Source organism: Aotus nancymaae, unplaced genomic scaffold (assembly GCF_030222135.1).
Source record: "Aotus nancymaae isolate 86718 unplaced genomic scaffold, 86718_ANA_hifiasm-v0.15.2.pri h1tg000119l, whole genome shotgun sequence".
NCBI lineage: Eukaryota > Metazoa > Chordata > Mammalia > Primates > Aotidae > Aotus > Aotus nancymaae.
Window position 1 is genome coordinate 430,640 of NW_026988534.1, and position 17,984 is coordinate 448,623.

Below are 17,984 nucleotides of genomic sequence, written 5' to 3' on the forward strand. Positions count from 1 at the left end.
TATAATCTCAGCACTTTGGGAGGCCAAGGCAGGTGGATCACCTGAAGTCAACCAGCCTGGCCAACATGGTGAAACCATCTCTACTAAAAATACAAAAATTAGCCTGGTGTGGCAGCACATACCTATAGTCCCAGCTACTTGGGAGGCTGAGGCAGGAGAATTGCTTGAACCTGGGAGGCAGAGGTTGCAGTGAGCTGAGAACACACCACTGCACTCCAGCCTGGGTGACAAAGCAAGACTCTGTGCCCCACCGCACCCACTCCTCTCTTGCAAAGAAAAAAAAGAAAATGAAAGAAAAAAGAAAAAGAAAAATATCGTATAGAATTATCTTCAGGCTGTGTGCATAAGGTATATATGAAACATAAACGTATTTCATGTTTACACTTGGTACCATTCCCAAGGTATTTCACTAGGTGTATACAAATATTCCAAAATCTGGAAAAAATCCACTTTTGGTCTTCCCAATAATTTCAGGCAAGGGATATTCAATCTGTCCTACTAGAAAAATAAAATTCCTTTTCAATGTGACAGAAATTAAGAGATTGTCTTATTGAACTTCAACTTACCAGAATTTTCGGAAGCTGCTCAATTTTGTTCGCTTGCTCTTTCATTCTAATTTTTAACATGACATTTTCCAGTGTAAGCCTAAAATACATATATTTTAAAATAATTATTTACAGACATAATTTTTAAAAACAACATATAAATTCTGAAAAAATATCTGAAGAAATAATTACATAAATTCTGAGACATTTGAAAATTAGAAAATTGAGCAACTGCCATTTTTCTACCTTTGTTTTGTGGATGATGTGTAAAATTAAAAGTAAAGTAGAAAAATTATGCATTTCAAAATAGCTTACAGCTGAAATTTTTTCTTGGCTTCACATAGACATACTTATTATCTTAACTGATATAGTTCTCATACTACACTACTCATTTGCTTTATAAATACTCAAGATATTATGTGTGCTGCTTTAAATTGTACTTTTGCACGTGGTCTGGCATCTCCTCATTATATCTTAGAGTCTCTGTGAGTTGATCCTGGATTTCCTGTATCTAAAACAAAGAATTGAAAACAACCTTTAGGTGTGGAAACCAAATGCCTATCAATAGGTAAATGAATGAACAAAAGATGGTATATATAAAATACTGTTTTTAAACTATCAAAATGTATTTTATTAAAAAATGATAATAATCTAGGACAAATCAATCTATTACCTGTTTTTAACTAAATTTTATTGGAATGCAGCCACACTCCTGCAATCTGCATATTGTTTGTGGCTACATTTGTGCTGTAAGTGCAGTGTTGAGTTGTTCCAACAGGGATCTTATGGCTCACAAAGTCTCCAATAATACTACCTGGTCCTTTACAGAAAAATTTACTGACCTATGCTGTAGGATTAAAATACAATATTTTTCTTGCTTTTACTTTATATTTTATCAGATACTCAAATTGATAAATTTGGTTAAACGGGGAAAGAGAAAATTACTTTATGGTAAGCATTTATATTTTTGAATTCCAAACACCACTACCACATCAGCTATAATTTTGTTTCTTTTTTGTGTGTATGCATTTAATTTTGTTGTAGCAAGGCAACTTATACATTTTTAATATTTAAAACTAAGCATCATCTTTCCTCTCCAGGCAAACCACAAGAAAATTTAAAAATAAACGGGAACATAATTAAAATAGACAAGATCAATTTCAAATAAGATCCTACAGGTTCTGTTGATTGAGTAGCAGGGCTCACATCATCATTAGGAGAGAATTTATTTACAAGTGTCATCTTAAACGGTAGGGATGTCCATTAAACATGCCAAAGGATAAGCCATGTTATCAAAATGCCCACTTGACCCACGCAAACATCTCAAACCTACCCTTTGCTGACCTTCTATAACTCCATTTTTAAAGTTGTTTTTTTTTTTTAAACTAGAGAAAGTAGACAGACACATGTTGGCAAATGCTAACTGCTCATAGTCATATGACTCTGACTATAGCCCAATATAAAGTCAGAGCAAGGATTTTTATCAAAACAAAAATTTATTCTGTAGAATGGCCTTTCTGTACAAGTTAAACTGAAACCCATGAAATAAGTAAGCACAAGTTCTTTATTCACACAGAAAAGTAGAGATTAAAAAAAGAAAAATTTCTGAAACATTCCATTAGGAATTATCCTCTGAATTAATCTGGCTTGTATCCCCATGGCAATACAAAAATCACTAAAAATATACTGTAAGCAGAAAAAAAAATTATCTAATCTATGAGAAATGATGTGTAATTCTCAACTTTCTTAACTGGAAATATTATAAGAAAAATATTTATTATTATAAAACATAGCAGAGATTGAGAAATGAGTGCATTACAAAGATAATAAAATTAATTATAATTAAAATATGAAAAAAGCTGTCCACTAAAACTAGTATCCTACAACAGTTGATATTAACCAGCTACAGAGTAACTGTTGACATGCTAAGTTTCATACATACCTGACTTCTCATCAGTCCGAATTTCTTTTTTGTATCTCGTGTCTCATCTTCTAAAGTATTTTGACGTTGTGATGAAATCTCTAGCATACCTTCTGACAGTAATTGTTTGTTCAGGGCATCACCCAGTTCTCGTTTGAGTTTTCTCACAACTACCTGATAAGATGTTATTTTTGTTACGGATTTTACATATCACCTTATTATTAAATTGTTAGTAATATTTAACTCTAATGTATACACTTAGAAAAGTATCACCACACACACAGATTCTTTCTTTTTCCCCCTCATGTGTATACACTCCTGTTTATTAATGAATCCAGTTAAGGATAAAGAAGGTGTTATCTTCATGCCAAACTGCTGCTGTGTTACTCATACAACAGATTCAGTCCACTGATGAATATGCACTGAGGTTTTTAAACCTCAAAAAGAAACAGGTATGTGGGTGGGACTGGTGGTAGTGAATTTTACACTGTGCAATGTTTTCTCTCTTTTTTATAAGAAGAAGCTCAAATCAACCTCAGAGTTCCTCACATATTCAGTCACCTGCTCATATCCTTCCAACAGATTTCCATCTCAGAAGAAAAGTTACATTCCAATGGCCTTCAATGCTCTAGGTAACCTGGCTTCTACCTCCCTCCCTGATCTTGGCTGCTATGTCTCTCTTCCCTACTCCCTCCATTCCTACCACCCCTCATTAATCTGAAAATGGGGATCCAACGTGAAACTAATAAATCACAGACAGCTAAGCTTATCTTTGTACAGGACATTATATCCAAATGAGAGTCACTGAGCCTTGAAATAAAAATTATGACCACATTTTTCATTAAAAAATCGAAAGTAACTTATAAATGCTAGTGGGAAGATTAAATCAAATCTAGTTTGGTAACATTTACCACATTTTCCCCATATTATAATGTAAGAAAAACTAGATGTCTTTGAAGAATGGAAAGGTCACATCAATGTATAATTTAAGATTGAATTATTTTCAGATTTAAGTGAAATTGACATGAAAAAAAATAAAATTGACCAGGCACGGTAGCTCATGCCTGTAATCCCAGCACTTTGGGAGGCCCAGGTGGGCGGATCACTTGAGGCCGGGAGTTCAAGACCAGCCTGACCAACATGGTGAAACCCAGTCTCTACTAAAAATACAAAAATTAGCTCAGCATAGTGGCAGGTGCCTATAATCCCATCTACTCGGGAGGCTCAGGCAGGAGAATCACTTGAACCTGGAAGACAGAGGTTGCAGTGAACGAAGATCGCACCATTGCACTCCATTCTGGGCAACAGAGAGATATTATAAATAATATTATATTATTTATAAAATAATAAATAAAATTATACCAACTAAGATACATTAAAAGCTATTGAAGAAAAATAATTTTAAAATAAGGATTACACTTTTGTTCATCTGGGAAATCTGGAATTAATGGTCAAAGTAAACCAATTAATTGAATCAATTTCAAAATAACACTTTAGGTATGAATATTTCTTTATATCTGTTTTATCATAATCCTAAAATGTGGCAACATACAGACATTAAAATTATTTCAGCAGTGTTAAGACTACATTATAAATATTAGTCTATATTAACATTTTGTAACTGAAATGCTTAAAATTTCCTGAGTGTCACATTGTCACATCTCTTAGCTCTAACTTTTATTTGCTGGAAACAAGTTACGTTTTTTAAGGTGATACAGCAGATCTGTTTATCATGTATATACTTTCATATTCAACTAGATTCACTGTTTAGCCATAACCAAATATTACTTTAAATTTTACTTCAGGAAGTTTGAAAAATATGTATTTTTCTTGATACTTACTTCTTCTTCTTCTTTCTCTTTTTCATACTGACATTGCCTTTCTTTTAAAAGAGCATATTCCTCTATCAACCCCTTGTTGTTCTCTTCTAGCAGAATACAGTGCTTTCTACACTCAGCTTGAAGTTTCTCTACAGTATCTTCACATTTGGCTTGGATATTAATTATTAATTTTTCCTGATTGTCAGCTTGCTTGTGAGCATCATTAAGTTGCTGTTGATGCAATGCATTTTGGCTTTGTATCTGAAATAGTTCATCCTCTACAGATGGTTGCTTTCTCACATATTTTTCCACTATATGTTGGGCATTTTGGTACATGTGTTCAATGGCCTTCAATCGACGCGGTGTTTGGCTTATGACTCTTTGCATGTGTTCTATAGCCAACGTCTTTTTCTTGAGAGCCTCACTTTCACAATGGAGCTCAGTTTCCAGGCCACTGGATTTACTCTCAGCTTTAGAAAGTTGCTGACAAAGAATCTGAATATGAGAATTCATATTTTCTTGTAAATGACACCACTGATTTACTGTGTTCTGGAAAGCAAGCTGTAGGTCTCTTTTTGATGACTGACTTTGATCACGATCACATAGAACAACAGTCAGTCTACAACTGTATAATTCCACCTCTGTTTCCAGTCTTTGCTTTCTTTGTTTTTCCTTCTCTAGCTCAGAATTGAGCACTGTATTCTTATCCAATGTCAGAGCATTAAGCTTTTCACTATACCAGTTTATCGTTTTTGTCAATGTTTCCTCATTCAGCTTTAGAGTCTTTTCAAGGTCTTCACTCTTTTTCTTTATAATTTCAATATCCTTGAAATATGTATTTTCATTTTCCTGGTTCTGATGTTTTATTGTGTCTATTTCTAGCCCGAGTCTGGCCATTTCATCCTGCATCAAGTGATTTTTCTGCCGCAGGTCTCTTTCTTTTTCATGAGTACGAGAACTCTAAAACAAAGAAAACTTTCAATTAGTACCCAAAAAAATGACACATTATGACTTCTTCTGAAACTAAATAAGTAATAACCCATACATTTATACAATGAAAGAATTGTCATCTGGATATCCAACTGGAAAAGAGAAGTTGAATCAAAACTTCAAACATTTTAGAGCATAAATTCTCAAAAGTTCAAAAATGTATTTCAAGACAATTAATTTTAAAAAAGGCTTTTACTGAATTTCAACAAACCCAAAGGCATAAATGATTAGTAACTATGAGTACATTTAGAAATTGGGTTTACACACTAACATCTAACCTATACTTTTCCCTATAGTGTAAGAGCCTTAGCTCTGCAGATATTTGGACAGATGAAATTTTCCAAATTCCTTTCCTTTTTCCTGCAAATATTTTATAGATAATTCTACTTTTCTTACATTTTTAGAGTCAGTTTTAAGAATGACAGGTATTGATAAATGATAAATCTAGGCATTGTACTAAGCACTTTTATATGCATACATCAATTCAGTCATTTAGTTATCACAATTCTGAAGGGAAAGTTTAAAAATACAAGAAGCTGCTGGATTTTCCCCAGGTCTTCTGACTCCTAGTGCTCCTCCACCAGATCATGGTTACTTCCATGAAGTAGATATGCAAATACAATAAAAATCTTTTCTTTCAAAACACCAAAAGTAAAGAAGATAACATTTATAAAGCTCTTCTTAGGACATCATGAGATTATGTACTATTATGATAACTTTTATTTCATTTTCACAATGCTTGAAACCATAATTAATGTGAAATAGAAAAAACTATATTGAACTATATCACTAGGAACAAATTACTTATCTATAAAATATCACTAAGTATATATCATGGAATATCATTGTTTTCCAAAGGTCTTTGAACTGAAATAAAATACTACTTTGATGCCAAGATTTACAATAAATAATTGTAGCTATAAGTGTCATTCATTTTTAAGATGAAACAAAATTTGTGGTTTTAGAACTAAATATATATTAAGTCAAAGGGATATTATAATATTAACAAAATAATATTAGAAATATAAAATTTTACCAAATGTTAATGTACCTGATATAAATTATTTCTTACAGTCTTCAATTTCATTTCCAATGATTTGAGAATCAGTTGAAGTTGTTTTTTCGCTCCAGCTTGTGTCCAATATTGCTTTTCCATTATTTCGAACTCTTCTGTACCTTTTTCATACTTTTCAGGCTTTCTTCTTTTTTCTTCTTGTTGTAAGATTAATCTGTGGTTAAATATACTTATCTTAAAATCCTTTAAAAACAAAGCACTCGTATGCTGGTTTATTTTCCTAATAAAGTGCTCATGCTCTTGAATATTTTTTCTTTCTGGTTTTCATGTTAATTTCTCACTTCAATGTCTTCCAAAGGACATATATAAATTGAAAAGTAGTAAGGAATAAACATTCTGCTAATTGATTAGCTTCTGTTACTAATAACTCTAGTAAATATTATTGAAAAGGACATTGAAAATTCTTAGGTAAAGTTGCAAGCTAAAAATTACCTTTTCTTCACACATTAATAATTACTCCTCAGTCAGAATGAATCATTTAGAGTAAGCTAATTAAAAAGAAGTTATTTTTTATAAATAAGTTGATACCTTCAGCAGAAATAAATTTTCATATTCATGAAATATTGCAGGTATCCCTAAACATGATTTACATTGTAAGATAGCACCTTCAGGTGTCTTCTTGCAACATTTATCTGCAGATAACTATCATCCAAGCCTCGGCTAAGGAATCTAAGATGTTACCCCATACCTTTTATGTTTCTTTTTTTAATAACACTTTTAACTTACCCTATTGATTATTATGTATTTTACAAACAATGTTAAAATCCATTCTCAAACAAGACAAAATTTAATATTTAAACAGTAAAGAGTAATATGTGCTTTCAGCATAGAATCTTGATTTAATTTAATCTCTGTAGCAGAGACAGATGTTGACTAAGCTAATCAGTAATCACTAAAAGTAAAATTCCATTTTACTTTTAATTCCTTGCGTACTAAAAGTAAAACTAGGCCAGGCATGGTTGCTCATGCTGTCATCAGTGGATAATTTGCAGTCAGGAGTTTGAGACCAGTCTGGCCAAGGCCAGTGGATAACTTGCAGTCAGGAGTTTGAGAACAATCTGGCCAACACAGCAAAACCCTATCTCTGCTTAAAAAAAAAATTAGCCAGGCATGGTGATGCATGCCTGTAATCCCAACTACTTGGGAGGCTGAGGCACAAGAATCACTTGAACACAGGAGCAGAGGTTGCAATGAGCTGAGATTCCACCACTGCACTGCAACCTGGGTGACAGAGCAAAACTCTGTCTCAAAAAAATAAATAAATAAATAAAAATAAATAAAACTGAATAATTTTAGAAATAATTACTCTGGGTGGAGAAAAATATCCATGTCATACTCTGTTGAATTATAAATTAATATAAACTTTCTTAAGAACAACTTAGAAATATTCATCAAAAATCTTTTTTAAAAGCTCCTATACTCTAACCAGATAGCTCTATTTTGAAACATTTTTCCAAAGTAAATGAATAGAAATGGAGAAAATTATGGCTATGTAGGATGTTCCTTACAGCATTAATACAATAAATTAAGACCCCAATTTCAATTTATTAAATAATGAGATTGCCATAGAGTAGAAATCTATATAATCATTTAAACAATGATTTAAAGGAATATGCAATTAATTATTAGAGAAATATTCACAATTAAGAGCTTGTGATATTATACCCAAGAATTTCACATTCCACAATTTTAAGAAGTTTTTTTCTCTATTAAACCCTAGAAGGTAAGTCAACTATTATAAAAATTATCCTACATATCTTTAGTATAAACAGCTCAAATATTTCTTTAAAACTAGAATGTTTTACCTTAAATTATGGAGCTCTTGTTTCCATTCAAGTTTCTGATGCTCTGACTGTGATTCGGTTTTGTCTGTTTCAGACAGTTCCTTTTGTAGTGTACTAATCTTATTTTTCATTTTTTGAAATTTCACTGTAAGTTGTTCACAGTAATATATTTTATGTTCTACTAATATTTCATGTGCAGATACTGCATTCTTGATTTTCAATAGGCTAACAAAATCTGTAACCAAGGGAAAACAAAATAGAGATAAAATACATGAGTAGGGTTTTAGATATAAAGGACTGTGGATATCAACATGGCAATCATTCATACACTGAATGAGTATGTATATATTGACTGCCTGCAATGTGGAAATTATAGAAAGAGCTTCAGATAAAACAGACAACACGTCCGACCTTGTTTAGCTTAAAGCATAGTGAAGAACAAAGACAAAGGTGACAAATATAAATTCAGATAGCTGCTTTAAGAATACATAGTTTTATAATCACATAAGAGAATTTGACCTATAATTGCCCAAGGGAAGATTTCCCTGAGGAAGAGAAGGCTACACTGAGAAATGAAAAATGAGAAGGAAGCACTTGAGCAAAGGAGGAAGCAGAGCACTCTGGCTAGTCTGATGCATGTTCTGGAGCTCTGCTGCAATCTGCTTCCAGCCAAGAGGGAGCAACGGGTGCTGATTTTCTTTCTTACCTGAAGCCAAAAACAACCAGGCAAAATAATGAAACAATGCCTTTCAACACAGTGGACTTTGGTAATGAGGATGGTAATCACTGAAAGACAAGAAACAAATGTAGGCCTTACAAAAGTCCCAGCTTTTTGTGTGGACAGAGCTCCCAGGCCATGACAAAGGGAGAAAATCTGACACAAGATTCCCTGAGCTGTGGTGGTGACGCTAAGAGTCTGGTAAAATGAAAGCAGAGAGAAATCACAGGACAGAACACTTGAGAGGAGAAAGCAGCAGAGGAAACAAACCCTGGACATCTGCAGAGGTCCACTCTAAAGTATTTAATAGAATAATGAAAAAAATCCACATGTGCTAGGAAACTTCCTAAGACCAAGGCGGCAGGGAAAACAATAGAACAAGATTAGAAGAAACAATGTCTGCTGTTCTCGAAGCGCCCAGAAGAGGGTCCATTCCCAGGAGCCAGGTCCAAAAACTCATACTTCACAGGACAAGAAATAATCAGGAAACTCTTGCCTCAGGAGTGGCAAATTACCCAAAATCTAAAAGCAAGAAAAAAAAGAATTCTGTTTATAAGTAAATGACTGTACCCCCAAAAAACCTGCGACAATAAGTGGAGGCATGTAAGATATTTCTTTAAAAATCAAACCATACTTGCAGAAATGCCAATTGCAATGTCAGAGGTAAAAATGACAGAGGCTGAAAATAAACACAGATTAAACATCACAATCATAAATTTGACATGATGAACTATGAGAAACCTTCAAGCAACTAATATATGTCCCCAAATAGGAAGAAAGACAGAAAAGAAAACTGAAAAAAAAAAATGGCCAAAAACATTCTAAACTTGGCAAAATCCATAATCCCACAGATCCAGGAAGGAACTGTCTGGGAAAAAAAATAAAAGGGTACCACTGTCATTTTCTTATGCCATCTATGATGTGGTATAACATCACTTGAAGGCAGACTGTGATAGGTTAAAATTATATACCATAAATCTGAAATAAGCCACTAAGATAGCAAACAGTTACATACAATCAACCAAAAAAGAAATGTGAAATTAAACTATAGAAAATAGCTGACTAATCTAAAGGAAAGCAGAAAAAGAAGAAAAGAGGAACAAATAACAGCGAGACTAACAGCAATCGAACAGCATAATGACAAAAAACGTAACTATATTGATAATCACAATATAAATGAAACTGGTTTATAAGCCTCAATTAAAAAGCAGACTGACAGACTCAATAAGAAAGCAATACCTAACTACATGCTGTCTATACGAAGTGCACTTTAATCGTAAAGACATAAATTGGCTACAAGAATAGGAAAACAATACATGCTAACACTTTTCAGAAGACTACTGAGAAGAAATGGTTGTATTAACATTAAAGTCGATTTCACAGCAAAAACATTTCCAGCAATAAATAAGGTCATGTCATAATGATAAAAGTTTCATTTAATCAAGAAGACATAATAATCCAAAATATTTATGCCCCTAATGTCATAAGAAATTCAAAATGCAGAAGGCCAAAGTGGATAGAACTACAAAAAGAAATAGCCAATTTCTAAGTAATCTGAGGTTTCAATACCTTTTACTCAAGAAGTGATAGAACAAGGAGACAGAAAATTAGGAAGAACAGAGCAGACTTATCACCATGCTTTTCAAGTATCTATGGAACACTTATTAAAATAGACAATATTTTAGGCCATATAATAAATCTCATTAAAAAGATTTCAGTAGAAGAAGGCCAAATAGGAACAGCTCCAGATTGCAGTTCCCAGTGAAAACGCAGAGGGTGAGTGATCACTGCATTTCCAAATGAATTTTGAATGCCCACAGACCTGGAGATTCCTGGGCCGAAAATCACCACGAGTCTCTAGCGCAGTTGTTTCAGCTGGTGCAGTGAGTTGCTGCACAGAAACTCAAAGAAATTTGGGTGCTATTTCAACTGGTGACTAGAACGCCTGAGACACAGAGTCACCCGTTCAACTGAAAAAAAGGGGGCTGAAACAGAGAGCCAGTTGATCTGGCTCAGCTGGTCCCATGCCCACAAAGACCAGCAATCTGAAACGCTCTGGATTCAGTGTTTCACAGCAAGCACAGCTGGACTGGGGATGGTCCAGCTCTGCGGGGGGAAGGGCGTCCGCCATTACCGAGAAAATCCTACATTACCAAGAATTAAATCCATTAAATCAGCCATTACAGAGACAGTCTGCCATTACTGAGGCAGACCACCATTACTGAGACAGTTCTAACTATACTCCTATAAAAAAAACTGCAAGGAAGTTCACACAGCAGCTGGGCAGGGCCATGGCAGCTCAGCAACGCCGATGCCGGCAGACTGTGACTAGGCTACCTCCTCGCTGGCCAGGTCATCTCTGAAAAAAGACAGAAGAATGTCAGGAACTTATAAATAAAGCCCCACCTTCCTGGGACAGAGCACCTGGGAAAAAAGGTGGTTATGAGTTCTGCTGCAGCAGATTTAAATGTACCTGCCCAGCAACTCTAACCAGAACAACAGAGCTCACAGCTCAGCACTTGAGCTCCTATAAGGGATAGACTGTCTCCTCAAGCAGCTCCCCGATCCCTGTATAACCAAAGAGACACCTCATAAAGGAGAGCTCAGGCTGATATCTGGCGGGTATCCTTCTGGGACAAAGATAAAAGAAGAATAGGGGCCGGGCGCGGTGGCTCATGCCTGTAATCCCAGCACTTTGGGAGGCCGAGGTGGGGGGATCATGAGGTCAAGAGATCGAGACCATCCTGGTCAACATGGTGAAACCCCCTCTCTACTAAAAATACAAAAAATTAGCTGAGCATGGTGGCGTGTGCCTGTAATCCCAGCTACTCAGGAGGCTGAGGCAGGAGAATTGCCTGAACCCAGGAGGCGGAGGTTGTGGTGAGCCGAGATCTCGCCATTGCACTCCAGCCTGGGTAACAAGAGCAAAACTCCGTCTCCAAAAAAAAAAAAAACCTAGCAGCAACCCTCACTGTTCTGAAGCCACTGCAGGTGGTCCCCAAGCAAGTAGGGTCTGAAGTGGACCTCCAACAGTCCTACAGCAGGGGAGCCTGACTGTTAGAAGGAAAACTAAGAAACAGAAAGAAACAACTTCATCAGCAACAAAAATGACATCCACTCAGAGACCCCATCTGAAAGTCAACAACCACAAAGACCACAGATAGATAAATGCACAAAGATGGGAAGAAACCAGTACAAAAAGGATGAAAATACCCCAAACAAGAATGCCACTCCTCCTCCAAGAGATCGAAACTTCTCACCATCAAGGGAACAAGTCTGGATGGAGAATGAGTCTGATGAATTGACAAAAAGAAGCTTCAGAAGGTGGGTAATAACAAACATATCTGAGCTAAAAAGTCATGTTCTAACCCAGAGCAAAGAAACTAAGAAAGTTGAAACAAGGTTTGAAGAAATGCTAATGAGAATAAACAGCTTAGAGAAGAATATAAACAACTTAATGGAGCTGAAAAACACAGCACGAGAACTTCGCGAAGCATACACAAGTTTCAATAGTCGAATCGACCAAGCAGAAGAAAGGATATCAGAGATTGAAGATCAACTCAATGAAATAAAACAAGAAGGAAAGATTAGAGAAAAAAAGAGTAAAAAGAAATGAACAAAGCCTCCAAGAAATATGGGATTACGTGAAAAGACCTAATCTACGTTTGACAGGTGTACCTGAATGTGATGGGGAGAATGAATCCAAACTGGAAAACACTCTTCAGCATATTATCCAGGAGAACTTCCCCAACCTAGCAAGGCAGGCCAACATTCAAGTCCAGGAAATACAGAAAACACCACAAAGATATTCCACAAGAAGAGCAACCCCAAGGCACATAATCATCAGATTCACCAGGGCTGAAATGAAGGAAAAAGTGCTAAGGGCAGTCAGAGATAAAGGATGGGTTACACACAAAGGGAAGCCCATTAGACTCACAGTAGATCTCTCCATAGAAACCCTACAAGCCAGAAGAGAGTGGGGGCCAATATTTAACATCCTTAAAGAAAGGAACATTCAACTTAGAATTTCATATCAGCCAAACTAAGCTTCATAAGCAAAGGAGAAAGAAAATCCTTTATAAACAAGCAATTGCTCAGAGATTTCATCAGCACCAGGCCTGCTTTACAAGAGCTCCTGAAAGAAGCACTAAACTTAGAAAGGAACAACCAGTACCAGCCACTCCAAAAACATACCAAATGGAAGGAGCATCGACAAAATGAAGAAACTGCATCAACTAATGGACAAAACAACCAGCTAGCATCAAAATGGCAGGATCAAATTGAAACATAACAATATTAACCTTAAATGTAAATGGTTAAATGCCCAAATCAAAAGACACAGACTGGCAAATTGGACAAAAAGTCAAAACCTATCAGTGTGCTGTATCCAGGAAACCCATCTCACATGCAAGGATACACATAGGCTCAAAATAAAGGGATGGAGGAAGATCTACTGAGAAAATGGAGAGCAAAAAAAGCAGGAGTTCCAATCCTAGTCTCTAATAAAATAGACTTTAAACCAGCAAAGATCAAAAGAGACAAAGAAGGGCATTACATAATGGTAAAAGGATCAATAAAACAAGAATAGCTAACGATCCTAAATATATAAGTGCCCAATACAGGAGCACCCAGATACATAAAGCAAGTTCTTAATGACCTACAAAGACACTTAGACTCCCACACAATAATAGTAGGAGACTTAAACACTCCACTGTCAATATTAAACAGATCGACGAGACAGAAAATTAACAAGGATATCCAGGACTTGAACTCAGACCTGGACCAAGCAAACCTAATAGACATTTACAGAACTCTCCACCCCAAATTCAAAGAACATACATTCTTCTCAGCACCACATCACACATAAAACTGACCACATAATTGGAAGTAAATCACTCCTCAGCAAATGCAAAAGAATGGAAATCATAACAAACAGTCTCTCAGACCACAGCAAAATCAAATTAGAAGTCAGAATTCAGATACTAACTCAGAACCACACAACTTCCTGGAAGCTGAACAACTGGCTCTTGAATGTTGACTGGATAAATAATGAAATGAAGGCAGAAATAAAGATGTTTTTTGAAACCAAATGAGAACGAAGACACAATGTACCAGAATCTCTGGGGCACATTTAAAGCTGTGTCTAGAGGAAATTTTGTACCAATAAATGTCCACAAGAAAAGCAAGGAAAGATATAAAATCGACACTCTATCATCAAAATTGAAAGACCTCGAGGAGCAGTATCAAAAAAACTCAAAAGCTAGCAGAAGACAAGAAATAACTAAGATCAGAGCAAAACTGAAGGACATAGAGACACAAAAAACCCTTCAAAAAAATCAATAAATCCAGAGGCTGTTTTTTTGAAAAGATCAAAAAAATAGACAGACCACTAGTCAGATTAATAAAAAAGAAGAGAGAATAATCAAATAGATGCAATAAAAATGATAAAGGGGATATCACCGAAGATTAAACAGAAATACAAACCACCATCAGAGATTACTATATACAACTCTATGCACATAAACCAGTAACCTGGAAGAAATGGATAAATTCGTGGACACTTACACCCTTCGAAGCCTAAACCAGGAAGAAGTTGAAACCCTGAATAGACCAATAACAAGGCCTGAAGTTGAGGCAGCAATTAATAGCCTACCAACCAAAAAAAGCCCAAGTACAGATGGGTTCACAGCCAAATTCTACCAGACATGAAAAGAGGAACTGGTATCACTCCTGAAGCTAATCCAAAAAATCCAAAAAATCCAAAAAGAGGGAATCCTCCCCAAATCTTTTTATGACACCAATATCCTGATACCAAAATCTGGCAGAGACTCGACAGGAAAAGAAAACTTCAGGCCACTATCCAGGATGAACACAGATGCAAAAATCTTCAATAAAATACTGGCAAACTGATTGCAACAGCACATCCAAAAGCTTATCCATCACGATCGAGTAGGCTTCATTCTGGGGATGCAAGCCTGGTTCAACATATACAAGTCTATAAACATAATTCACCACATAAACAGAACCAAAGACAAAAACCACATGATTATTGCAATAGAGGCAGAGAAGGCTTTCGACAAAATTCAACAGCCCTTTATGCTAAAAACTCTCAATAAACTAGGTATGGACGGAACGTACCTCAAAATAATAGAAGCTGTTTATGACAAACTCACAGCCAATATCATACTGAATGGGCAAAACTAGAAGCATTCCCTTTGAAATCTGGCACTAGACAAGGATGCCTTCTCTCTCCACTCCTATGCAATATAGTATTGGAAGTTCTAGCCAGAGGAAACAGGCAAGAAAAAGAAAGTGTATTCAATTAGGAAAGGAGGAAATCAAACTGACTCTATTTGCAGATGATATGATTGTATATTTAGAAGACTCTATCATCTCAGCCCAAAATCTCCTGAAACTGATAAGCAACTTCAGTAAAGTCTCAGGATGCAAAATCAATGTGCAAAAATCACAAGCATTCCTATACACCAATAACAGACTTAAAGAGAGTCAAATCAAGAGCAAACTGCCATTCACAATTGCTACAATCTCCTTGAAGGACCTCCTCAAGGAGAACTACAAACCACTGCTCAACGAAATAAGAGAGGACACAAACAGATGGAGAAAAATTCCATGCTCATGGTTAGGAAAAATCAATATCATGAAAATGGCCATACTGCCCAAAGTAATTTATAGATTCAATACTATCCCCATCAAGCTACCAATGACCTTCTTCACAGAACTGAAAAAAACCACCTTAACCTTCATACGGAACCAAAAGAGAGCCCGCATAGCCAAGTCAATTCTAAGCAAAAAGAACAAAGCCAGAGGCATCATGCTACCTGACTTGAAACTATACTAAAAGGCTACAGTAATCAAAACAGCATGGTACTGGTATCAAAACAGAGATATAGACCAATGGAACAGAACAGAGGCCTCAGTGGCAACGCCACACATCTACAACCATCCAATCTTTCACAGACCTGAGAAAAACAAGCAATGGAGAAAGGATTCCCTGTTTAATAAATGGTATTGGGAAAATTGGGTAGCTACATGCAGAAGGCAGAAACTGGACCCCTTCCTGACACCTTATACTAAAATTAACTCCAGATGGATTAAAGACTTAAACATAAGACCTAACACCATAAAAACGCTAGAAGAAAACCAAGGCAAAACCATTCAGGACATAGGCATAGGCAAGGACGTCATGACTAAAACACCAAAAGCATTGGCAACAAAAGCCAAAAATAGACAAATGGATCTAATTAAACTCCAGAGTTTCTGCACAGTAAAAGAAACAATCATTAGAGTGAACTGGCAACCAACAGAATGGGAAAAAATTTTTGCAATCTACCCATCTGACAAAGGACTTATATCCAAAATCTACAAAGAACTAAAACAGATTTACAAGAAAACAAACAAACCTATTCAATAATGGGCAAAGGATATGAACAGACACTGTTCAAAAGAAGACATATGTGAGGCCAACAAACATATGAAAACATGCTAATCATCACTGGTCATTAGAGAAATGCAAATCAAAACTACATTGAGATACCATCTCATGCCAGTTAGAATGGCAATCATTTAAAAATCTGGAGACAGACGCTGGAGAGGATGTGGAGAAATAGGAACACTTTTACACTGTTGGTGGAAGTGTAAATTAGTTCAACCATTGTGGAAGACAATGTGGCGATTCCTCAAGGACCTAGAAATAGAAATTCCATTTTACCCAGCAATCCCATTACTGAGTATATATCCAAACGATTATAAATCATTCTATTATAAGGACACATGCACACAAATGTTCATTGCAGCACTGTTTACAATAGCAAAGACTTGGAACCAACCCAAATGCCCATCGATGATAGACTGGACAGGGAAAATGTCCAGGACCATGGAATACTATGGAATACACCATGGAATACTATGCAGCCATAAAAAATGATGAGTTCATGTCCTTTGACGGGACATGGATGAATCTGATTTTTTAAAAAGGAAAAACTCTCAGGAAAGTAAGAATCCAGGGACCTTCATCAGCATGATAAAGAGCATCTATGATGAACCCACAGCTAACATGCGTCATGGTGAAAAACTGAATATGTTCCCCAGAAGATGAAGAACACAAGAATGTTTGCTTTCACTGCTTTTATGTTGCATTGTTCTGAAGATTCTGGCTAGTTTAGTTAGGCAAGAAAAAGAAAAGTCATCCCAGTTGAAAAAATAAATAAATCTGTCTTTATACACAACCATGATCACACAATAGGTTTGGGTAAATTCTAACCTATGGGCCAGCTTCTTGTCTTTGTCAATGATCACAGCTGTGTTCATTAATGTACAGGTTGTCTATGGATGCTCTCATACTACAATAGCAGAGTCAAACAGCTAAAACAGAGACCCCTTTTTCCACAAGTCTTTAATAAGAAACTACTTTAAGAAAAAGTTTGACAGTCTTTGGTGTATATAGAAAATCTCATCAAATCTTCCAAGAATGTACCAGAACTACTCAGTGAGTTCAGTAAGATTGGACTATGTAAAATCAACATAGAAAAGCCAATTGTATTTCTATATATTAGTGAAAAACAATCGGAGTAAAAATTTTAAAATATCATTTGTGACTATATCAAAATGTGAAATACAGAAACATCTGATAAAACACAAGAAGACCTATATACTAAAAACTACAAAATATTACTGAGAAAATTAACTATGACCTATATAAATGCAGACATACACTTCTTCAGGAGTAGAAAGATTCATTATTGTTAAGATGTTCATTCTCCATAAATTAATCTATAAATACAACACAATCCCAACCTAATGTCCAAAAAGCCAGGAGGCTTTTTTTTAAGTTGACAAGTCAATTCTAAAGTTCGTGTGGAAATGCAAAGGTTCTAGTACAGCCAAAACAGAACAAATAACAAAATTGGAAAACTGATTTTGAGAATTATTATAAATCAATAGTAATCAAAACAATGTGTCACTGGTACAGGATGAACATCCCTTATTCAAAATGCTTGGCACCAGAAGTATTGCAGATTTTGGATTTTGGAATATTTGCAAATATATAAAATGATACCTCTAGGAGATAGGACCCAGGTCTAAACATAAAATGTGCTTATTTTTCAAACACA

General features: G+C 35.5%; 1 protein-coding gene across 1 annotated transcript in view; it reads right to left on the reverse strand.

Moving 5' to 3' along the window:
* Nucleotides 1–1,090: 1,090 nt before the first annotated feature.
* LOC105730961 (ankyrin repeat domain-containing protein 62) overlaps nucleotides 1,091–17,984 on the reverse strand; it is an 81,089-nt gene continuing 64,195 nt past the window's right edge. Inside the window, exons 12-15 of the mRNA XM_064371099.1 lie at nucleotides 8,157–8,370; nucleotides 6,328–6,505; nucleotides 4,308–5,246; nucleotides 1,091–2,640 (exon numbers count right to left, since the gene is read on the reverse strand). Coding sequence (XP_064227169.1) covers nucleotides 2,449–2,640; nucleotides 4,308–5,246; nucleotides 6,328–6,505; nucleotides 8,157–8,370 — 1,523 coding nt within the window. The 3' untranslated portion in view covers nucleotides 1,091–2,448. The remainder of the gene's footprint in view (nucleotides 2,641–4,307; nucleotides 5,247–6,327; nucleotides 6,506–8,156; nucleotides 8,371–17,984) is intronic.